The sequence below is a fragment of the Heteronotia binoei genome, chromosome 2 (genome assembly GCF_032191835.1).
Source record: "Heteronotia binoei isolate CCM8104 ecotype False Entrance Well chromosome 2, APGP_CSIRO_Hbin_v1, whole genome shotgun sequence".
Classification (NCBI taxonomy): domain Eukaryota; kingdom Metazoa; phylum Chordata; class Lepidosauria; order Squamata; family Gekkonidae; genus Heteronotia; species Heteronotia binoei.
Window position 1 is genome coordinate 54,402,938 of NC_083224.1, and position 24,230 is coordinate 54,427,167.

Genomic DNA, 24,230 nt, shown 5'->3' on the forward strand with positions numbered 1-24,230 from the left:
TGAAATTTACATTTTTTTTTACATTGTTGAAAATATACAGTAAGTTAAAGGATTTTCACAATGAAAAAGAACTGCAAATAGGGGATTTACATAACAAGAGAACACCCATATATACAGTATCTCAACTATAAATCCCAAAGTCCTCCAATTATGGAACGTTAGATCAAGAAAAGCTCCAACATCAGTTAGGAGAACAGAATGTGAGAAAACAATTGTATTTGAGATGACGGTATTCAGAGGGAAAGTGAGGGAAACAGGCACAGATTTCTGTTGGCTTCAGTGATGTTTTTTTTTTTAAAAAGATGGTAAATGTAGATGTGTTCTATTTCTTTTGTAGTTCAGTTTTCCCATTCTCCTTTTGACTCAGTAGAACTTTCTTTGAATTACTACATATTAGAATGTATTCTGAGGTTAAGAAATACGCTGTCTAATCTTGAGGGGGTTGCCAACCCTCGGTTAGGATATTTCTGGAAATTTGGAGGTTGTTCCTGGGAGGGGGAAGGTTTGGGAAGGGGAGAGACCTCAGCAAGGCATACTGCCATAGAGTCCACACAGCATAGCAACCATTTGCTCTGGGACATTGATCTTTGTAGTCTCAAGATCAGTTGTAATTATGGGAGACCTCAGGCTCCACCTTGGTTCATCAAAAAGTTGCAATACAACCATAAAATCCTGAGTGTTTTCATCATGGCTTTGGAACTAGGTCAACAGCTGCCACCATCTCTGAACCTTTTTCACAAAGTGTGCATAGTAGAAGGATCTCCTGGTGTACTGAACAAGGTGAGAGACTCTGTAATAGTTCTTGGGAAGTTTGCCTCTTAGTACTCAGCTGATCACCCATCCTCCCTCCTTATCCCCCAGGAATATGAGAGCTCCTCTAAGATGGAACAGTTTATGACCCGCTTTCTGCTGCGAGAGACAATGAACCAACTGCAATCTCTGCACATTTCGCTGGAATGTGCTGCAGACACCATTGAAGAACAAGCTGGCCGGGAAAGGTAATGTACAGGTTGGATAAAAGCTACAAAAGAAAACAAAATTTATAACAGAAGCACCCTCTGGGAAGATCCTGCTGTCCAGAGTGCTCCCATTTTTTCTCTTCCTCATTATCCAATCCCAGACAGATTTGCCTTGCCATACCAGCTGTGGGCCTCTGGCAACCATGATTTAAACTATACTGATCCAGGTGGATCCAGTTTCCAGTGCTTGTGGGTCTTCATTCTCTGCTGCCCCCTTTACCTGGCTAGAAAGCTGATAGGGAAAAGGCAGCAGTGGTATGCGCTATGCTACTTCCAGATTTGCATTTCTGTTGATATTCTGTAATATAGGACTAGGAACCAGGGGAGCTGCCATGCAGATGTGCCATTCTGGTTGTAGATATAATAATAGCAGTTGGGGAGGATCTGAGAGCCACCAGTACTTGGTTGTTGTTGTTTTTTAAACTTCTGAAAAAGATCCACTTGCCAGCATTTTCCTCATTGATAGTATAATTTGAAAAATTCTACACTAGCACTTCCACTTGCATAAGGGCTCACTGAAAAACAATGATCTTGTGCAAATGGCAGAGCCAGTAGAAGTGTACTCCACAGTAGAGGCTGTCTAGCATGCCTGGAGTATATTCATAAGATCTAAACCATAGTGTCTAGATATCTTAGGGAATTGCCTGCACAGATTCACATACATACACTGGGTTGGAACCATCCAAGTTTTTGATACCATATCAGTCTTCTTTTCCTCCTTATTACAGTTCCCATCTTGCATGGCTTTTGCCCAGGCAGGTCCTCTGATCCCCATCATAGCCTTTTTGTTGATCAGAGGGGACCCTCCTCCTCCCCTTTTCACCACTACAAAAGTTGGTTGGATCCAACCCACTAGCTGTTACTACAGAAGATGTATTGTGCCATTTTGCCACCAGCTGTTACTACAGAAGATGTATTGTGTCATTTTGGTGCTTTCTAGGACTGAAGTGAACAAATCAGAAGTGTCTGTTGGCCCACGTACTGTGAAAAGATGTGGTCGCAGGTCCCAGAAGAACATCTGCTTGTCTCCTACAGATCCTTATTCAGGGATGCTGACCACAGGTATTGGCAGGTCCCTATTCATATTATCTGTGTTTGTAGCATTGAGAAACAACAAGGTTCCTATAGTAATGGGTCATGGAAATGACAGGGATCAAAATGCTTTGACAGTTTGCAACTGTGGATTAGTTCCCATGTGCATAGGCGTCACTGGATTTCTCATCTGTTGATTTCTGCTGTCAATGTGATACTATGATCGTTTCATTTAAGCTGCTTTGCATCTGGTTGATCAGCAGAAAACAGGGGACAATCTATTTATAACTATTGGTATAAATTAGATTTGTTAATCGATGGAGAGTTCTTTGTATAAAATGTAATCTGTGAAGGCTGATTCTCACATGCAAGTCTGCTGAAGAGACCCAGTGATGAGCCTCCACACTTGAACCTGCCCAGCAGGGCTTTTTTAGTAGCAGGAACTTCTTTATATAGTAGGCCACACATCCCTGATGTACCCAATCCTCCAAGAGCTTACAGTAGACCCTGTAAGAAGAGCCCTGTAAGCTCTTGGAGGATTGGCTACATCGAGGGGTGGCCTAATATCCAAAGGAGTTCCTGCTACAAAAAAGACCCTGCTGCCCAGCATTAATTACCAGAAGTACAGTCGCTTTCTTTCTAGTGAATGGCAGCAAATTAGGGCCTAACTGAGAATCACAGGAAACCTGAGGTTGTCTCCAAACAGTGTGCCCTATCTCACCTTCATGATGGCATCTAGTTTTTTTAAAAAAGCATAGTGAAGTCTATCCTCTCTGATCTTCTGGTTGCTGCTTGCAGGGTGTGGAGACATACCGAAGGAAGTAATGTCACTTATTAAGGTTTATGGGGAAGCTGCAAGTCAACAGAGATGATGAGTCCCCTGTGAGATCTGATTAGTTTCTGCTTTGGTTATAAATGACAGTCATGGAAAAAGTTCAAAACAGCATTTCTGGTTTGCAAAGAAACACAGACTCAAGGTTCTCCTATTCAACAGATTTGTCCAAGGAGCAGTTTAGGAGCCCATGAATGAAAATATTACATTGGAAGTGGGCATGGCTGCTTTCCAAACAGAGTTCCGGTCTTTCTTGCAGCAAAAGAGCAAACTGCTGTTCTATAACAGAATATTTGAGGAAGGCACTTTATAAAGGGAAGACTGAAGGTTATAGCACTGCATATAGGACATACTAACAGTTTGCAATATGTACTACCCTCTTGTCGCTTCATGTTTTCTACTGATATGATACCACTTACCTTCATTATATCCACATTCTGTATCATGTCTAATATGCTACTCTCATTTAGATTTTAGTAATCCTAGTTCTAGCACATGGCTCATTAAGTGTGTTCTCATACGGCGTATATTAGCCTCCTCTGTACTTAGTGGATGTCTCTTTGTGTGTCCTGTTATCAATTTATATTGTGTAATCCACTTTTAGTCTCAGTGAGAAAGGTGAACTATAAATAAATAAATATTGAATATTTGCAGTTACAAGGTGAACGTTATAAGCATTGCCTTCCTTTGTGAGGCAGAGAGTGGGAATGAATAAAAATAAAATAAATCTTTCTAATTTGTGCTAAAAGGCAAAAGTGGAGCCTTGCCATACCATCAACCAAAGTCATCCTTATATCTGAATGGCTGCCATGAGCTGCCTTGAGTATGATTTCAGCTCAGCCCTCTTTGCCCATGTTGCACTCAGGTGTTTGTGTGGAAGCTGACAGCCAATGGACAACTGAGATGAATCGGCTACAGCAGCTCATTGAGAAACTGGAATGTCAGGTGAGCCAGCATATCCAATTGGTAGGAGGCAAAATGGAGATTCTTTTTGGTCTTGATGCATTTCCCCCATCCCCACCCACATTCTGATTCCTGCTTTGAGCTGGCTTGATCCCTGTTCTAGTTCTTTTATTATTATACCTAAACTTTCCATTTTTTTTGTTTAAAAACTTATGATGGGACTAGGGATGCACAAATATGGGATGTATTTTTGTTTACTTTCCCCCCCATAGCATCCAGGAGACCATATTTGTCTTTCCAAATGACTTTGATTGTTTTTTTCATTGTTCCTTTTCTTCACATGTTTATAGTAGAATTTAAAACCTTCTCTGAAAGTTTCTGTTTAGCATCACAATTCTCAGTAAAGGGACCATGGGGAATTTTATATTTAACAAAAAAGAGCCTACATACAAGATAAATTTTGGTGATTAGGCGAAACAACGGTTATTGACAATGTTAAGGTTGCCCACAGGCCTGGAGAAAAATGTCCCGTCCCTTTCACTCAGGCTGAAGGGAATAGGATTTTTTTTTTAATTACGTGACATTATTTGCCTCCATGCCATGAAAAGCTTCAGCTGCCAATTCTTTTTTTTCTAGACAACCATAACTGAGGCTGAAATGTATCGGAATAGCTTAGATGCGTTAAGATACCATATGTGCCTCTGAGGTACATATTTGTGTGTGGACCCTCTATCTAATAGATTATGTGTGTTCAATGTACTGTATTGGATATTTCAAAACAAAGTAGCAGTGGAATCCCAGAAAAAAGTTCTCCCCTTCAGCAAAGTGATTGATGATGCCATTTCCAGTATAGTCACAGAGAGACAGTGAAAGCCTCATAGAAAAGAATTGATTAGAGTAGCTGAAGCTCCCTGATTCTAGTAATAAACTTCCCAGTGGCATAAATTCAAGAATAAGTGTGGGATGAATCATTCAGTTAAGCTCTAAATACTTGTAATGAAGTGAAACTAGCCTTAATTCCAGAATATCTCTTTTAATGTGAGAGGGACCAAGAATATCTACTTTGATGTGCGCTCAGTTCAGGCAGAATGCAAAACCATGTGTTGGGGATGGAGTGGACAATGCCAGATCCCCTACCTTCTGCACACAAAATGGTCAAACGTGGCACCCACTAGGGGTGGTAGGGCCACACAGTTAGCCTGTCATGGGTGCTGGGGATCCTGCAGAGGAAGTTGAGCCTGCAGGAGAAACTGTGCCCCTGCCACCTGCACCAGTGCCCCTGCCTCCTGCTGGAGAAGATCCCAGCCCCCCTGCCTCGCCCTCTCGGGTGGCGCGTGTGCGTGACCGCCTCCATCAGGACCTCAGGGTTCGGAGGAGGGCGGGACGCTCACAAGCAAGACGCTCCCTGAGCCCTGAGTTTTGAGAGGATTCTGGCCCTTCTAAGAGCAAGGATGCTTGAGTTGCAACAGGATCCTGGCTGCCTCTCTGGGCCAGCAATTAGCCCAAATGGGCAACAGCCAGCAGAGGGCTATATAGCTGTAGGCTTTGGGAGGAGGCTTTGTGGAAGCAACTAGTCATCTCCCTGACGTTCTAGCATCCACTCCGGCTTGACTTTGGTTTCTGGACTCCCTGACTTTGGCTTGTGACTTCTGGACTCCCTGACCTCGGCTTCTGGACCTCGGACCTGCGATACTTGTACAGTGATTTGGATTTGGCACCTCGGACCCTCCTGCTTACTGGCTACAGACCTCGGACTGCCCCTGGACTTTGCCTGACCCGGCCCCAGCCGTGACATAGCCGCTCACTGACACCTTGTCCTTTGACAGCTGACAATCAGCTGTCTGGAAGCTCCACCCCTGGGAGCAGAGAAGGGGAGCAGCAGAAGGTGCTGTTGGTCCTTCATGGGTCTGGCTGTGTTCTGATAGAACTTCTGGGTAGAAGGTCTCCACTGGGTGCACCCCAGGCCTGGCTAGGTCCTTTAAAGGACTTGAGAGAGGAGTTCAAAGAGAACAGACCAGGTGAAGCTCCCAGATCCAAAGGGAAGTGAGCTAGGGGAAAGGAGGTGGAATAGGACCATGCTCAATCCCTGCGTCTCTTCATCTGAGACCAAGGGAAAGCACTTTAACCAAATCATACCCTTGTGCATGACAGCCATGTCCTGAGACCCGACATAAGAATTATTTTAGCAAAGTTATTGTGTGAAACCAGAAGTTAGCTTGCAGGTGTTCATGCAAATTCTCAACTAATACCCACTGGCTTCACTGTTCCTTCTGCCCTTCCCTCCATGATCTGGTTGATAAGTTGGCTGCACTGAAAACAGCACTGGGGAATCAAACCAGGGTTAAAGTAGGATGTCCATTTTCATTCATTGCTCAAAAACAGAGTTAAGGCTAGTTGTGGTTAATAAACCAATTTTCAATCATGTCACATCTCGGTGTGGCATACCCTAAGCAACCATAGTTAGTAGTGGCCCATATTCTTACCATCACACCCAACCATAATCAGTTTAATTAACCCATAGCTTTCGTGGTGTCTGAACAGAGACGTTGGATATTTGTATGAAACTCTTTACATTTTTATTTTTAAAAAACAGCTCCCTCCCAGCAAAGCTGCTATTTGCTCTGACAGAGAAACGTTCCGTGGCTTTTCTATTGGACAAGAGGATCTGTGAGAAAGCATAGAGTTTCCTTAATGAGAAATATAGCTGCTCTAGATTCCTTAATGCTGTGGTCCCAACCTATTATCATCCCTAGCTGCTATTTATGAAGGTACAATGAGACATCTCCTCTGGTTACAGAGTGGGCTTTTCCAAATCTGCTGGCTGAGATCATTTTACCTGGAAATACCAGGGATCAAGCCTGGGACTCATTGAGTTATGACTCCTCTCCAGAATGGCACAACTAGACCACACAATATAAAGAGTTACTCTGTTTTGCACATGCAAAGTATTATTCAGTGCAAATAGCATACTGTGGTTCAGTTCAGATATCATGGGTGTTTTACACATGTGAGACATCGTTTGGTATTACTGTGAAGACACCTCTGTGAATCCCTGTAAATTCTTTCCTCCGTCATTCCAGTGTGATTAGCTCAAGATTTCCTTGGGTGTGAAAATACACATGCATATACAGATTGATCATACACTTGAATGCTAAAATTCCCACTTGTTTATTCTTAAAAGCTATACCTGTAGGAAATGTTCAGGTTCGGGCTTTGGCAGGTGGGCTGAATGTCAAGGGGAATGGAGTTCCGAAGCTGGAAAGCCTGTTCTGAACCATCCACAGTTTCTGCTTTTACACACTTTGCTTTGTAATCACTGTGGCTCACAAAGCCATTAAATGTTTCAACCTCTTGGATAACATGATTCCTCTTGGCAACATTTTTGCATTTCTATAGAGTCCAAGGTTGGAGCCTCTGAAAGAGGACAATGTCTGCAAAGAAAGAGATTCTGTAAGTTCAAGGCCAGTACTGTATTTCTGTTTTCTAATAATGGTGATAAATACAAATAATGTATTATAGTTGTAACTATCATCAGATTAATGCCAGAGACCCTGTGATTTTCAATAACTATTTATTGCAAACATACAAACAGAATAGCTTTTATTAACTGGATTCCTTTCCTGAGTAGTTTCTGCTTCCCATCCCACACTTCCTGTTAGGACTTCTGATCCCTCTTCTCTTCCTTGGACTTAACAGAGGTTCACATTTCACTGTTGTTGTATGAGAAGTGTTGTGTGGCACTTAGAACCCCAATCCAAAGATCTTATAGTCTAAAATTCCACATAGGGAAGACAACAAAAGAAGGGGAAGACCTTGGAGGCAGGGAAAGACAAGGGAAGTATATGTGTTTGTTATATCTAGGCATATTTGGATTCCATTTGGTAGGGGTTTGGGTTAAGGGGTGGTGCTGGCCTGGGGGCTTCCTGGAAATTGTTGAGTCTTTAAAAAGAGGTAGCATCATACAAGTGTTCTAGGAGACAGGCATAATAGGACAGCAAAGGAGAAAGCAGTCATTGGAAGGAGGAGAAGACCTTTCAGTGGTTGGATGTGATGGGGCCAAAGAAGCAAAGATTATAGGCAAAGATGTATTGTGTTACAAGAATTAAGAAGTCCTTAGAATCATAGAATCACAGAGTTGGAAAGGGCCATATAGACCATCTAGTCCAGTCCCCTGCTCAATGCAGGATCAGCCTAGAGTATCTGTGGTAAATGTTTGTCCAGCTGCTGCTTAAAAACTGTGAGGGGGAGCTCACCACCTCCCACGGTAGCTGATTCCACTGTAGAACAACTCATACTGCAAAAAAGTTTTTCCTAATCTCCAGTCAGTACCTTCCCACCCTTAAATTAAACCCATTATTGTGAGTCCTCTCCTCTGCTGCCAACAGGAAGAGCTCCCTACCCTCCTCTAAGCCCTTCAGATACTTAAAGAGAGCAATCATGACCTCACTCAGCCTTCTCTTCTCCAGACTGAACATTCCCAAGTCCATCAACCTTTCTTCATAGGGCTTGGTCTCCAGGCCCCTGATCATCCTCATCCCTCTCTTCTGCACCCATTCCATTCTGTTCACATCCTTTTCAAAGAGATTTTATTTTTATTTATTTCATTACAATTGTATCCCGCCCTCCCCAGATGGGCTCAGGATGGCTAACAACAGTTAAAACAACTTAGTGCTAAAATAGAGTCGCAATAAAATCATTAAAACATTTCATACAATATCGTACAGTTCAGAACATTGTGTGCAGTTCTGCAGAGGCCTCCAGAACTGCACACAATACTCCAGGTGCGACCTGACCAATGCAGTGTACTGTGGGACTATGACATCTTAGCAGGTGTAACTAAATTTTATAGGAACACAGGGGCAACCTCTTCCTTCCTTCCTTTCAGAAGGTGCCTCCTGGCCTTGTAGGAAAAGAGGGAGGAGGAGGAGAAAGAGGTAGTCCAATGATGATGCTTTTTCTCTGGAGCTTAAGACAAAAGGTCTCCAGATGTCTCCTCAGCACTGGCAATGGAATTTGAGAGATGATTTATCATCCCCACCAGCAAAACTGCTTCCCCCTTGTAAAATCCCAGGAAGCAGAGGCCTTAGTTCTCATGTAGCCCAGCAATTCTAGTAGTATATTATGACGCCAAAGACAACTGGAGAGAGAATCTGTCAGCCAAACTGGTTGAGAAGCATTCCTAATCATTTCCTCCATGCATAGGTGCCATGTTCACAATCTGATGACAACACACAGGTAGGACATGGGACCTGTGCACCTTGCTCACCCCTTTTGTATATTAGTTGTAATGTGATATTGTGCCCATATGTCTGGCTCTTTGGCAAACATTATTACTCCATCTTTCCTTGTTTTCCCTGGATGCTTCTCCTTTTGCCACAATTGACAAGGGAAACCCAGTGGCACCAGCTGGAATTCTGCCTCTTGCCCCTGGCAGTATCAGTAAATTCGTCTTTCTCAACCACCATTCTCCATGTTAGCATGTTTGCTTGTGGCTTGCACAAAGTTTACCCAATTAAGCTATGAATGTTGCAGGGCATGTTTGGGTGCATTTTGAAACACAGAGGAATCCATAAATACAAAGGGCCACTTTCAGTGCAAGGGACATCAGGCAACCTTGAATGTTGCCTGTCAGAATGGGGAGTCTCAACCTGCATCTCTTCTCCCTCCCTGCAGCACATCCTGGTGGCACAGAGGGAGATCTCAGTGACGGAAAATGGATTAGAGGCATTTCGCCAAGCTCTCCAGTCCTACACAGAAATCACAGCCGGACAGAGCAGCTGCCTACAGTAAGTCTTCCAAAACTTGACTTTTATAGGTTGCTTGAATGAGAAATGTGTTTAAGAATGGCCATTGTGGCTTTTGTAAAACTTTTCATCTTCAGCGTACAAATTCACTCTCTCAATAGCCAGAGAGGTGCTATTTATAACACAGAGAGTGTACACAGTGCTGCTTTGTACACAAGACCTGATAAACATCCACCAGCTAATCTGTCAACCTAACAGCCCCATAAAGCAAATAAACACTGTGGTATAAGAGACAGACTCATTACAGAGAGAGATGGCTGTTCCTCTTCCTACACAGATGGCAAAACAAACAGGCACAGAGAATGAATTTGCTATTTATAATTGCGTGCTCAAAAGCTGGTGAGTTCGGACTCCCATCTCCCCCCTCCTGGTTCCATAATTACATTTGTTGTTGGGAAAAAGTTAGTAAATTCTTCTATTCTCTAATGAAGAAACAGGTAAGTGTGATAGTTTACAATGCCTTCTTCTGCTAATAGCCACCTCCACCAACACAGAATTGAGTTGGGCTGAGGGTCTAACTTTCAAAATCCTCTAAGCACTTGGCAGCCACATTTTCCAGTCATCTGGTGATTCCAGCAATGTTTCCACACGTTATTGAATATTTACTGATAGCATTCCTTCAAGGAAGCATTTATTTGTGTCATTTATAGCCCTCCTTTCTCACCGAGATTCAAGAAACATTACACAATTAGAAACAGTGCAATAGAAACAGTACGATACATACAACAAGCAATCCCACATTTTAAAAACTGGATTACAAAATTAGAGAATACATATACCAAACCAAGAATTCAAAACTGCAACAAAACAGTATAATCTATACAATTATCAGTACAACAAAGACTACCTAGAAATTTCCAGACGATATCTATAATTGGAGCCATCATGGTATAGTGGTTAAGAGCAGCAGACTCTAATTTAGAGAACCAGATTTGATTCTCCCACTCCCAGGTTTTATTCTCCCCACATGAAGCCTGCTGGATGACCTTGCTGGTTAGTTAACCCATCTAGCTTACAAGGTGACTGTTGGGGGAAGGGGAAGGGAAAGGGAAAGGCGATTTATAAGCCTCTTTGGGACTCCTTAAGGTAGAGGAAAGTGGGGTATAAAAACCTACCCTTCTTCTTCAGCTGTAATCCATTCCCTTTTTAAAAGTGCCCTCCTGAACAATTCTGTCTCACACATTCAGTGGAATGATAGATGTGTGGGAGCCTTCCTGGCTTCCTCAGACAAACTGTTCCATAAGGCGGGGAAGCCAAAACAGAGAATGCCCACTTATGGGGCAGCTGTTGATCTTATTCGCTTAGAAAGTGGCAGCTTCTGAAGATTTTGCTCAAATGAGCACCAGTGTATACTGGAAGAGGCAGTTTTGCTGATATGCAAGTCCGCAGCCATGAAGGGCTTTGTAGGTGATGATGACTAGTATCTTGAATTGAGCCCAGGAACTAATGCTGAACCAGGTTTGCATTTGGGCACCACAAATATACGGTACTTTTTTTTTTTGCAATACATAGTGGTGTGACCAAAGTGATCCATACTGCATAGGTTTTCACATAGCTGCCCTAATAGCTTGAGATCAGCACACTCTGTATCTACCAAAAATGAACATTGTGAGAATAGAGCCTTAATTTAAGGCCAAGAAGATTTTTTTCGAATGAGAGAATAATGATTTAGAATAACTCGCTCATCCAGCAACATTTCATTATGAGCCTGTTCTGTGGAAAAGCAACCTGCAATAGGTCATCCATGAAAGTGTCCCTAGAAATTTACATTTTACATTTTTATCTAAATGTACATGTCAACACAGGTTTAATTGCTACGTAGCATATCTGCAAATCAGGACAGGCGGCTGAAGTCTAAGTGCAGAATTAGGTGTTAGATTGTCATAAAGAATTGCAGCCCAGTGGAATTACCATTCCTTCCCACTGAACATTTTTTCCTGTACCATGGCCATCATCAGATCAAATATGTCCCCACTCAGCTCCAAATCATTACTTACAACTGATGGGGAGTCAGGGAAACAGTCCTGATAAATACATTTAAACAATAAGGGATTAATGTGGAAAACTTGACACGGTGCTGCCATTTTCAGTGGAAGCACATGAAAAACCTGACACAGGGCTTCCATTTTCAGAGGAAGATCCATATCCATTTTATTTATTAGATTTATTTATCAAACTTTACATTTACATGCATCCTGGAATGCTAGAGAGAATGAGACCTCTTTCCTGGTATGTGAGGTCTACTATTGATTCATGTGAATGAAGAAAGTCATCATGTTCAGTCATTTCATTTGAATCAAAGAAATGTGGATGCTCAGCAAATCAGATAAAAGCATTGGTGTCTGCTATTCTGTGTGCACAGGCTGTGAGATAACATAAGAAAGCCACATGTTCCTTTAAAAGCACTGGCAGTCCTTTAACATCTGCATGAAGACTATTATTATTTCTATGAAAACAACAACAAAAGCCTATCCATGAGTCACTGCAGATAAGTAATTATGGTACAGGAGCCAGGCTGGCTGTAGACACTGGAGTCTTGTTTTTGTATACTATGCACAGCCTGGCATGTAGTGATAACATTTTCCTCCTGGCTGGTCTTCTTTTCCTGCAGTGTGTCTGCCCACAAACTGACAAGTGAGGCATGCTTCATCCTCTATGAGTTCTGGCAAGATGTGCCTTCATGGAGAAGGTTGGTGGTTTATTACAATTTGTGCTGTGTTTCTGTAGAGGCTATTTAAATCTACATGGCCAATTCATGAAGCCACTTTTTAAATGATCAGATACAGGTTTGGTTTGTATTGCAGACAGCTTTTTTTTTAGTTTGGATTTTACCATGTAGCCAGGTCCCAGTCATTCAAGTGCACTTGAGTTTAGAAACACAATCATTCAGCTCATTTCCAAAAGTTTGTGGTGAGATAAGAGGCCTGCTGGATGAGAATAAAGTCCATCTAGTCCAGCATTCTTTTTCTCGCAGTGGACAACTTGATGCCCCTGAGAAGTTCACAAGCAAGAAGACAGTAGCCCTCCCTCCAATGTTGCTACCCAGCAACTGGTACTCAGTAGCACACTCACTCTGAATATGGAAGTTCATACGGTTATTATTGCCAATAATAATTGCTAATCCAAAGAATTGTCTTCTATGAATTTGGCCACTCTCCAATTTTGTGGCAGTGGATTTCATGTATTTCATATATCGTGCTGTGTAGGAAGTAGTGTCTTTTGTCTGTTCTGTATTTAGTACACATCAGTTTGAATGGGAGACCTGTATTATATGATTATCAGTTCTCTCCATCTAATTTTACCATTCTTCAGATATGTGGGTTCTAAGCAATGGAAGGCTAACTTGTGTGAAGTTGACTGACTAAAGGGAGTGAAGAGGTATCCCTCTAATCTCCTTCAGTCCAGCAGACTAGTTAAAGAGAAATCCCTAAGAAATGTCCATAACGTATGTCTGGCACTGTGGAAATGAGAAATGTACAAAGCTGGGACAAAGAAAGGGTTTATTATTGCTTTAGATAGGTATAGTGTGACAAGAAGGTAAAAAAAAATAGGGCAACACCTTACAAGAGTGCTTCTCAGATCTCAGTTGTATGCCTCATGTCAGCACATCCTAATTCAGGACCCTTCTGCAGTCTTATTTTCTTTGCTTGTGTGTTCCTGTATCTTGGGGTGGGATTGAGGAGTTTCTGCTTCACATGTGTTTTGCTCCCTCTGGTGGTCGAATTGTTATTACATCACTTTTTGTCCAGCATAAAAACCTGCAGTTTAAATCTATAGAGATATGCCAGACATTCAGAGGTATAATATTGAATCAACCAGTACAAGGAGCTTTAGCTGAATCTCAGCTGTATATTGAACAGGACCTGCCCCCTTATTGCTCCTGGAAGTACAGACTGGCTAAGGCACAAATATAATGTGAAGAGGAAACTGAAAGGAAAGGTAAATACAGTCAAAACCCTTGGGGAAGCTTGGAGGCTATTTAAAAATACAATCCTAGAAGCTCAGATAAAATATATACCACAAGTTAGGAAAGGTACAAACAGGTATAACAAAAGGCCTGCATGGTTAACAAACAAAGTAATGGAAGCTGTAAAAGGTAAGAAGGACTCCTTTAAGCGGTGGAAAGCTAGTCCAAGTGAAATTAATAAAAGGGAACACAGGCAATGGCAAATCAAATGCAAGACTGTGATCAGGCAGGCAAAAAGGGACTATGAGGAGCATATTGCAAAAAATATAAAGACCAACAATAAAAATTTCTTCAAATATGTTAGAAGCAGGAAACCAGCCAGGGAGGCAGTGGGGCCCTTGGATGACCAAGGGGTCAAAGGATTACTGAAGGAGGATAGGGAAATGGCTGAGAAGCTAAATGAATTTTTTGCCTCCTTCTTCACTGTGGAAGATGAGAAGTGTTTGCCTGCTCCGGAACCACTTCTATTGGAAGGGGTGTTGAAAGACCTGAGCCAGATTAGGTGACAAGAGAGGAGGTCCTACAACTGATGGACGAATTAAAAACTAATAAGTCACCAGGTCCGGATGGCATACATCCAAGAGTTCTGAAAGAACTCAAAGTTGAACTTGTGGATCTCCTGACAAAAATATGTAATCTTTCACTGAAATCTGCCTCCGTTCCTGAGGACTGAAAGGTAGCAAATGTCACCCCCATCTTTAAAAAGGGTTCCAGAGGAGATCCGGGTAACTACAGGCCAGTCAGTCTGACTTCAATATTGGGAAAGTTGGTAGAAACCATTATCAAGGACAGAATGAGTAGGCACATTGATGAATTCGAGTTATTGAGGAAGACTCAGCATGGGTTCTGTAAGGGAAGATCTTGCCTCACTAACCTGTTACATTTCTTTGAGAGGATGAACAAACATGTGGACAAAGGAGACCCAATAGATATTGTTTACCTTGACTTCCAGAAAGCTTTTGATAAAGTTCCTAATCAAAGGCTTCTTGGTAAGCTCAAGAGTCATGGAGTAAAAGGACAGGTCCTCTTGTGGATCAAAAACTGGCTAATTAATAGGAAGCAGAGAGTGAGTATAAATGGGCAGTCTTCGCAGTGGAGGACGGTAAGCAGTGGAGTGCCGCAGGGCTCAGTACTGGGTCCCATGCTCTTTAACTTGTTCATAAATGATTTGGAGTTGAGAATAAGCAGTGAAGTGGCCAAGTTTGCGGAGGACGCTAAATTGTTCAGGGTGGTAAAAACCAGAGAGGATTGTGAGGAACTCCAAAAGGATCTGTTGAGGCTGGGTGAGTGGGCGTCAACGTGGCAGATGAGGTTCAATGTGGCCAAGTGCAAAGTAATGCACATTGGGGCCAAGAATCCCAGCTGCAAATACAAGTTGATGGGGTGTGAACTGGCAGAGACTGACCAAGAGAGAGATCTTGGGGTCGTGGTAGATAACTCACTGAAAATGTCAAGGCAGTGTGCGATTGCAATAAAAAAGGCCAACGCCATGCTGGGAGTTATTAGGAAGGGAATTGAAAACAAATCAGCCAGTATCATAATGCCCCTGTATAAATCGATGGTGCGGTCTCATTTGGAATACTGTGCGCAATTCTGGTCACCGCAACCTCAAAAAGGATATTATAGCATTGGAAAAAGTGCAGAAAAGGGCAACGAGAATGATTACAGGTTTGGAACACTGTCCCTATGAAGAAAGGTTAAAACGCTTGGGGCTCTTTAGCTTGGAGAAACGTTGCCTGCGGGGTGACATGACAGAGGTTTACAAGATTATGCATGGGATGGAGAAGGTAGAGAAAGAAGTCCTTTTCTCCCTTTCTCTCAATACAAGAACTCGTGGGCATTCAATGAAATTGCTGAGCAGTCAGGTTAGAACGGATAAAAGGAGGTACTTCTTCACCCAAAGGGTGGTTAACATGTGGAATTCACTGCCACAGGAGGTGGTGGCGGCTACAAGCATAGCCAGCTTCAAGAGGGGGTTAGATAAAAATATGGAGCAGAGGTCCATCAGTGGCTATTAGCCACAGTGTGTATATATATATGTGTGTGTGTGTGTATATAAAAAATTTTGGCCACTGTGTGATACAGCGTGTTGGACTGGATGGGCCATCGGCCTGATCCAACATGGCTTCTCTTATGTTCTTATATATATTACAAATATTGCATAAGGCACAAATAGTACATATACTGCTATAACTTTTACAATTGCCTTGCAGCCATCTGCAATCTAATTGCAGCAAGAAGTTTCAGCGGAGCCTCATTAATTTACTGGATTCTCCAGAAGTCTTGACCACCATGTTATTTCCAGGTAGCTATGTTTCAGTACAAACCTGTGCTTTTGTTTCCGCTTAGTGGACAGTGGGCACTCACGCAATTCCTTTTGGGAGGGCATTTTCTGTATTTCTGTGGGTACATGCATGCCTGGAAGCTATGGTGACTTCTGGCAACCCCTACTGGGACATGTAGGATGTTCAGAGAAGTGGTTTGATACAGCCTGCCTCTGCCTCCTGGTACTGGTATTCTGAGGAGGTTTCCCATCCAAATACTTGCAGCAGTTGGCCCTGCTTAGTTTTTAAGATCTGATGAGATTGGGCTTGCCTGGGCTATCTTGGTCAGAGGCTCATATTATTCTTTTTGAAAGAACTTAAAGCACAGAACATTTTGTTAGACACTGATCATAGTGCATGTCTAAATTTTGCTGTGAATTTCAGAACTAACTTCCATGCAGCCTGATTTTTATGCATGTTCACAAGTGCCATACCATTTAGTGGGATTTCTCCTACAAAATGAGTGTGCATCAGATGCCTCAGTTTAATAAGAAAGGAAATAGAAACCACTAAATTAAATAATGTTTGGAAATAATTCCACATAGATAAGGCAGGATAGAAGAGAGGGGTCCACTGTATACATTGCTCTTATTGTCACCCGGGCAAGATAAAATTTGCATGGGCTTCAGTATTTGTTCCTTTGCCTTGTAGTCAGTGCAGGGTACTCTTGGATCAAATTGTTGAAATCACAGGCTGGCATATCTGAGGTCACAAATATGAATAAAGATAAAAAATACTTCTGCCAGCTGATTTCTTAAATTTAGATTCTTCAAATCCTGCTTGAGCTCTGTAAGAAAAACATGGACCCACTGCACATAGTTTGGAATTTCTGCCCAAGGGGGTTCCTTAGACCAAACTCTCTCCCCTTCTGTCTATGTGAATTCTGAGAATGTCTCATTTGTTTTCTCAGCTTCCTGGTGGATCATGAACAACAATTGATCTCCTCTGGCATTTCTACAAAGCAACCAGCATGCTGATGGATCAAATGTTATCCTTCAAAGGCAGCCTCCCTTCCTGGGTTATTCTTCATCCCCACCTGCTTCCATGCCTCTTTCCTCCTCTATATTCTTGTGGAATGCTTTTATCTTCCTTTCCTCAATAGCTGTAGGGATGGGAGGGCACTTCTGATTGCACCCTGCCATTGTTCCTAAATGTTGTTTGCACCCCTCTACTATTTTGACATAGAACTTTCACACAGATTGATGTCATAGCCTTGCTACCCTTCCTGGCTATGCAAATAGTGTGTATGACAGAAGCACAGTGGGATGGGGATACATACAAAACCATCTAGTGAAGTGTGATGGTACACAAAGGGAGCAGAGTTCTGAAGGAATGTTGTAGAGCTGTGAGACTGAAGTTACAATGAAGGACCAAATTGAGCATTTGTCTATTGTTATTGTACAAACCTCAAGAGATTAATTAAAGAGAAGATAGAAAGATTTTTGAGGGAGTTATGACCAGTGTTTCCTTGCTTCTTCCTCAAGTTATTATGTGCTTAGGAAATGTCTACCAGTGAGAGTTTTTTTTAAAAAAAAAAAAGAGAAAAGATTTTCTGGAACAAATTAGTGTTTTGTATTCAAGCTGATGTGTATCTGTGATTCTGCAGAAGTGTTGAGGAGCCATAAACACAGTCCTGCCTGTAGGTTGAGAAACAGATACTGTGTCCATATTTTCCAACTTCTTGTAGCTTAGATTTTTTAAAAAGATTAGACAGTTTAACAAACTCATGGAGGATACATGTACCAACAGACATGATGGCTAGACAGAGGCTGTGTCTTCATGTGCACTGCAGTATGTTACTAGATTCCAGTTGATGGTGGGCAAACAGTGCCCTCATTCCATGTTTGTGGGCTTCCTGGAGGCCTCCTGGTTGGACACTGTAGAAAAAGGATTCTAGTTTAACTGGGCCTTTAATCTGACCAAGAAGAATGCTGTTCTTATGCTAAACAGCAGCCCCTTCCTTATGGGAAATCCACCTTCCTTGTTCATGTGATCCTTTCTTATTGATGCACACACATACTATACCCTCAACAGTACATTCTTTATGAACCAGCTTTAAAAAAGAGATCTAGCTTCTGATTCCTAGAGGTGAAATATCTGAGAAACAAACTCAGAGAATTCTCCCAGACTGGCCAGAATTCCCATTAGAATCACTTGGGCCTTGCCTATTGATGGCATCCCAGATTACTAATCAGTTTACCCTCCTGGTTTCTTCTGCATTATGTGGTGAACCTCAGTAATGCAAGCAGCGCAGGAATGTGATTTAATTCATAACTTGACTTGTATATTTGTTAGCATATTCTCAACAAAACATTGGGGATTTAGATGCATATAATTAAGAGAACTGTAGTTATCCTCATAAATGCTGCATACATCCCGAATATGTATATAATGATGGAGTTGAATCATGGCCCTGGAGTGTCTTTGATATATCTAACAAAGTAATTTCATTTATCTGATTAATATGTTTCTTCATTTCACTTGTGTCTTGCCCTTTTCTCCAAAGAGATCAAGGTCATTAAAGGGGATTATCCAGTGTAATCCTCACAACAGTTGTTGTGCAATCTGAAACAGTTACATACTTCTGTGCTATGTAACTATGCTAAGGACAGCATTTCTGATTTCTTTTAAAAGAAATGGTGAATATAAAAACTCCAAATGCAGGAAATTCGCTGAAGGGCATTATATTATGTTGTGGCCTAAATTCAAACCCAGGTTTACCTTACAAATATGAGAGCCTGCAAGTATAAAATTAGAATGGTGGAACTGAATGCCAAATCAGATTTTTTTTTTTTTGGGGGGGGGGGGGCTTTTAAAGAGCTGGGTCTGGTTTCCCTGCAGCCACACAGCAGCTGCCGGGAATGATTTTAAAAAATAAATAGGAGCCCAAATGGGCTTGGAAGACCACTGCAGGGAAGAAAGGCCCCCTGTTCCCCACCTAGCCATTTTTCTGTGCTGAAACAGTGCTGGGGGAGGGAGTTGTTTCTCCATTTTTGCTACTTCAAATAGAGTATTCTTTGCAGCAAAACTGGGGAAATAATTGCTCTCAACACCATTTAGGCATGAGAAAACAGCTTGGGATGGGGGGAGTAGGGATGCCAGCCTCCACGTAGGACCTGGGGATCCCCTATAATTACAGCTGATCAGAAAATGGATGCTTTGGATGATGAACTGTATTGCATAGTACTCCACTGAGGTTCCTGCCTGCCCGCCCCCCCCCCACCCCCTCCCCCAGCTCCATCCCCAGATCTCCAAGAATTTCCCAACCTTACCTCCCCTGCTGGTGGTCAGGGGGACCTGGCAACCCTGGTGGGGAGTGGGGGCCTTTCTCCTCCTCCCCCCCGCCCCCCGTGGCCTTCGTAGCCAGTTTGAATTCTTCTTTATTTTTTAAAAACCCTTTCTCTGCAAGCAGCTGTGGAGCTGCAGGGAACCTGGATCAACTCCTTAAAAACCCAAACATCTAGTTTGGACCTGAGTTTTGGAGGAAAAATGATTGTCAGGGAAAGGGTTAGTTACTCCCTTTCCTTCTGGACAAGAGGAGCTTTGTGGCTGCTATGTTATCCATAATTTGGCTCCAAAACAGACTGCTGCCTGAAATCCTTTAGGCCAGCGGTCTCCAACCTTTTTGCCACCAGGGACCAGTGGAAGACAGTTTTTCCATGGACGGGGGTGGCGGGGGGTGGTTTCAGGAAGATACAATTGTGCACTTTATTTCTAAAGTGTTTGGTGTGGTGGTTAAGTGTGTGGACTCTTATCTGGGAGAATGGGTTTGATTCCCCACTCCTCCACTCGCAGCTGCTGGAATGGCCTTGGATCAGCCATAGCTCTTGCAGGAGTTGTCCTTGAAAAGGCAGCTTCTGGGAGAGCTCTCTTAGCTCCATCCACCTCCAGGGTGTCTGTTGGGGGGGCGAGGTAAAGGAGATTGTGATCTGCCCCGAGACTCTGAAATTTGGAGTGGAGGGCAGGATATAAATCCAATGACTTATTATTATTATTACTACTATTACATTGTAATATATAATGAAATAATTGTACAACTCACGGCCCGGTTGCTAACAGGCCGTGGACTGGGGGCTGGGGACCCCTGCGTTAGGCCATGTCTACATCACAGACTTAAACTGGCTTCATAGTTATTCCATTTTCTGAGAAACTCTGGGAACTGTAGTTCTGTGACAGGAAATAATCTCTCACTGAGAATTCTCTGCACTATCACTAAACTTCGATTTCTAGAACATTCTGGGGACTCCATAACAGCTAAACTAGTATAAAACCAGCAAGACGTTTTGTAGTGTAGTTCCCAGTGTCTCTAGCTATTTGTCAGTAACAATTTTTTTTCCTGTTTTAAATAAAAAGGACCTTTCTGAGACATAGAAGATTGCATGTTTTATAAAAAAAAAATAAGAAACTAAATTCTCCAAAATGGTGGTTTAATGCTTTGCACTTTGCATATATTCTTATCAGTAGTTTTCTTACAATGGGGGAAAATGGAAAAGTTCATTTTCAAACTACAGAAAGCAAAAGATCAGCCCAAGGAGAGAATAGAAACTTTATTTATTTTATGAATGCCTGGTTACTTATTTTTCTTTTTATGTATATGCTAGGCTGTGTCTGTATTAAATAACCTAAACATGACTAATGTCCTCCAGGTTCCCTGTCTCTTAATAAACAATCCACTGTGTTGCTTTGAACTGGTCAGGTTTTGGCCTGTCTCCTCTGATTAATTCTCCTAATGTTCTTTGTTTGAATAATAAATGCTGAAGAGAGAACCACTTTCTGTTCTTACTTCTCTTGGTACTTTTCAGACACACACATTGCAAGATAAGAGGCTTGGCATGTTCCAGGAATTCTTTGAGGCTTCCCTGGAAGTTGGAGATGGCATTGTAGAACTGCCAATGTCAGTGATTCATGCAGTCACTTTACAAGCTAATGGATTGTTAAAACTGAGTAAATCAGATGACAAGAAAATGGTATGTCATTGCTGAGATGGATAGGCAGTCTTTTCAATATTTTCCTTCATTTTTAAAGGGGTACATACATGGATTAATGTTCATCCATTTAACTTTTTGGAAATGTTAAAAAGAATCCAAAACCTACCCCAAGCATAAAGAGAGAGGGGGTGTCTTATGGGCATTGTCTAGCAAGTCTCTGGAGCACCAACACTTACAAGTGTGTTGTGGTAGCACCTGTGGCATTTCTAGGATTACGTTTTCCATCAATGTACTCAGGAGAACTTTCCTGCCTTTCACTTACTGCTGCATCCTTCTGATCTCCATGAAACACTGCTCCTGGGGGAATAGGGAAACGTGACGAATGTCAAGAAGACAGTCTGCAGCAGAAAGGGGGAATCAGTGGAAATTGTAGTCTGGATCTGACCCAAGTGTTCCCGCTAAGCTGAGTTCATATGAGCTAGTTTTGTGGTCTCTGGCTCACGCATGTTTGTCTTAGCTCAGGAAAAATGGCCCCAGAGCAAACTAATTTATGCAGTAGCTCACAACTTTAATGCCAGTAGTTCATAAAGTAGAATTTTTGCTCACAAGACTCCACAGCTTAGAGACTATATTGGACCCAACATATCATGTGTTTACAGAAAGTGAAATGGATTTTTTTCCAGTAATAAAAATAATTGGACTTTCCATTGTTCAAAATGATTTCATGCATTGCTGTTGTTTCCTGAGGAAAATATGGGGGAGGGGGCACACTGGATATTATGATAAAACTGAATCCACACGTTCCTCTTTCTTCTTGGGAGCTGAATGTACCTGATGAGAGTCCAGGGTATCAGACCACAATGAGTAGTAGCTTGTACAATTAAGGCAGGATAAGAATTATCTTAAATAAAATAGGGAGACACTTTTCCTGTACTTTTACTCTCCTGATTTTTTTTTTAAATCCACATTTCACAGTATCACCACTGGAGTCAAAGAGGCTGTGGCTCAGTGGTAGAACATCTGCTTGGTATGCACAAGGTCCCAGGCTCAATCCTAGGCATCTCCAGTTAAGGACCAGAAAATAGGTGATGTGAAAGACCTCTACCTGGGACAATGGAGAGCTGCTGCCGGCCTGTGTAGGCAATACAGTCTTTGATGGACTAAGGGTCTGATTCAGTATAAGGCAGCTTCATATGAACTTCCTTCTAGATTTTAAGTGCCCCTAATCTTACCTATGTACACAATTTCAAGCTAACTCTCAGCACAAGCTCACTATCCTCTTATTTCCTGTTGGATCTAAGAAGTAGCTTGCAAAATACAGATGCCTACACATAGAATGTACTCTTCCCACAGTCTTCACAGTTTAGCAGTTTGCCACGTGGAAAGCCTGTACTTTGTGAAAAGTTTATGTGCTATCAGTGGGCATCTGGTGATAGCTGATGATGGCATCATAATGATGACCAATGTGGAAAGCTACTGTACTAAAACGAGAGAATAACAGAGGTCTGTTGCTGCAGCAACCAAGAAGCTTCCATGGGGCAGTTGTGACATAAAGAGTGGCCCTAAGTTGCTTCTGAAAGAAGCTAATTAGCTATCCAGCCTCTTCTTCATAAAATTAGCCCAAAGAAGTCTCTCACTATTGGTTTGTGGCTAATTATCTCCCTGTCCTGCTATGCTAAATATTTCAGGTAATGCCAGATTTGCCCAGTAGTCAACAAATCCTTAGGTTTAACCAATGGTATAGTTATCTCATACTCTCAAATCTTGTAAGGTCCCATTTCCTAAGGAGCCATGGAGCACAGCAGTTTTCTTCCCTCATTAAGCATGCCAAGCACCTTTCCCTGCTCATCCCATGTTGACATTTTGCCCTCCTGCTGCACAGATTGGGGGAGGGTGTTGCCTTTCCCAGATGGACTGTCTGGTTCATCCATTATTCAGGGGGTATAACAGGACCGTTCTGTTGGAGAGGCATGTGCCAAACACACAGCAGGGAGGAACCCTGGGGCTTCTAGTTATTGTAGCATTCTCAGCTCTGACTCAGATCCTCACTTTCCCAGATGTGAAGAGCACCTGTGCTGATTTGACTGCCTCTCCCCTGTGCATCAGGCTCACTGGGGTTCAAAGATGCACCGAGGTTGTATTGATTTATGCAGATATAGTGTTGCCAGGAGAAATCCTTCTTTCTCCAGGTTAGGAAGAAGATGGCAAAAATCTGAGATTCTTTAAAACTTATCCAGTCAAGGCTGAGGTGATTAATGGTGGGCAACATTCTCTGAGTGATTTTTGTTGTTCAGTCGCACAGTTGAGTCTGACTTGTTGTGACCCCATGGACCAAGTCACGTCAGGCCCTCCTGTCTCCCACCATCCTCCAAAGTCTGCTCAAATTTGTGTTAGTTTACCTCAATAATGCTGTCCAGCCATCTTATCTTTTGCCAACCCCTTCTTCTTTTGCCTTCTGTCTTTTCCAGCATCAGGATTGTCTCCAGTGAGTGCTCCCTTCTCATGATAGATTGCCTATTTTTCTCCTAGGATGTATAAATTGCATTATGAAGTGCACTGTAAATTTGTGTGGGGTAATAGGGCCAAGGACACTTCACTGAATATGTGTGTTTGGTGGCAAACATGCAGCTGTTTTCTATGGAAAAGGTTCCCTAATTATTTGAAACCTCTCCTGTAGAATGTATAAATCAGTTCAGTTCACTACTTTTATTGGCACAGATTGAAAGCATAACAAGAACCACAGTTTTAATATATAAAAGACAATCATCCCTCTGGAGCTTTAACATTATAGTATTCCCTAATCCTCATAACAATTAAGTACAGGTTCAATTGGCCCTTAATAGCTAACCAAGCAATGAAAAAGAAGAGTGGATGATGCAATAGCTGGGGCAAAGGATCATACTAGTGGGGATAGAGAGGTGAGACCCAACCTCTGAATTAACAGACAAGAGGACAAAAACCTTCTAATCCACATGGGAGCTCTTTACACTGCTGCACAGAGTTTCAGTTTCCAGCAATAGTGAACAATTCATCTACTAGTCACCATGATCAGACAGCTTTGGCGGTACCAGGAAGTCATCTGCTTTTTTAATATAACTGAAGGGTATTTGAGTATGGCCCGTTCACAGGATCAGGCAGGACTGATTCCAACTGGTCCAGCTCCTCTGGCAAGGAGCTAAAAAAGGCGAAGGGCAAGATGATAGGCAAACAAAGTCAGGTCCAACAAGGAGGTACAGTTCTCAGCATTCATACACATAGGGGTTATGTGATATCTTTATCATAGGATATACATGACTTGCAGGGCTCACAACAAACTGCCTTAAGAGCCATTACCCTGAAAGTTAGCAGCAGGAAAATAAGACATCTCAGAGCACTAGGAGACACAATCTGATGGTTTGGGGCTTTTCAAAAATCAGATGAC

The 24,230-nt window shown here is 42.3% G+C and overlaps 1 protein-coding gene across 1 annotated transcript in view; it reads left to right on the top strand.

The window, feature by feature from the left end:
• NECAB3 (N-terminal EF-hand calcium binding protein 3) overlaps positions 1–17,401 on the top strand; it is a 114,687-nt gene extending 97,286 nt beyond the window's left edge. Inside the window, exons 6-13 of the mRNA XM_060230993.1 lie at positions 862–998; positions 1,960–2,081; positions 3,749–3,828; positions 7,183–7,236; positions 9,460–9,572; positions 12,202–12,279; positions 15,771–15,862; positions 16,792–17,401. Of these exons, the coding sequence (XP_060086976.1) occupies positions 862–998; positions 1,960–2,081; positions 3,749–3,828; positions 7,183–7,236; positions 9,460–9,572; positions 12,202–12,279; positions 15,771–15,862; positions 16,792–16,820 (705 nt within the window). The 3' untranslated portion in view covers positions 16,821–17,401. The remainder of the gene's footprint in view (positions 1–861; positions 999–1,959; positions 2,082–3,748; positions 3,829–7,182; positions 7,237–9,459; positions 9,573–12,201; positions 12,280–15,770; positions 15,863–16,791) is intronic.
• The last annotated feature ends 6,829 nt before the right edge of the window (positions 17,402–24,230 follow it).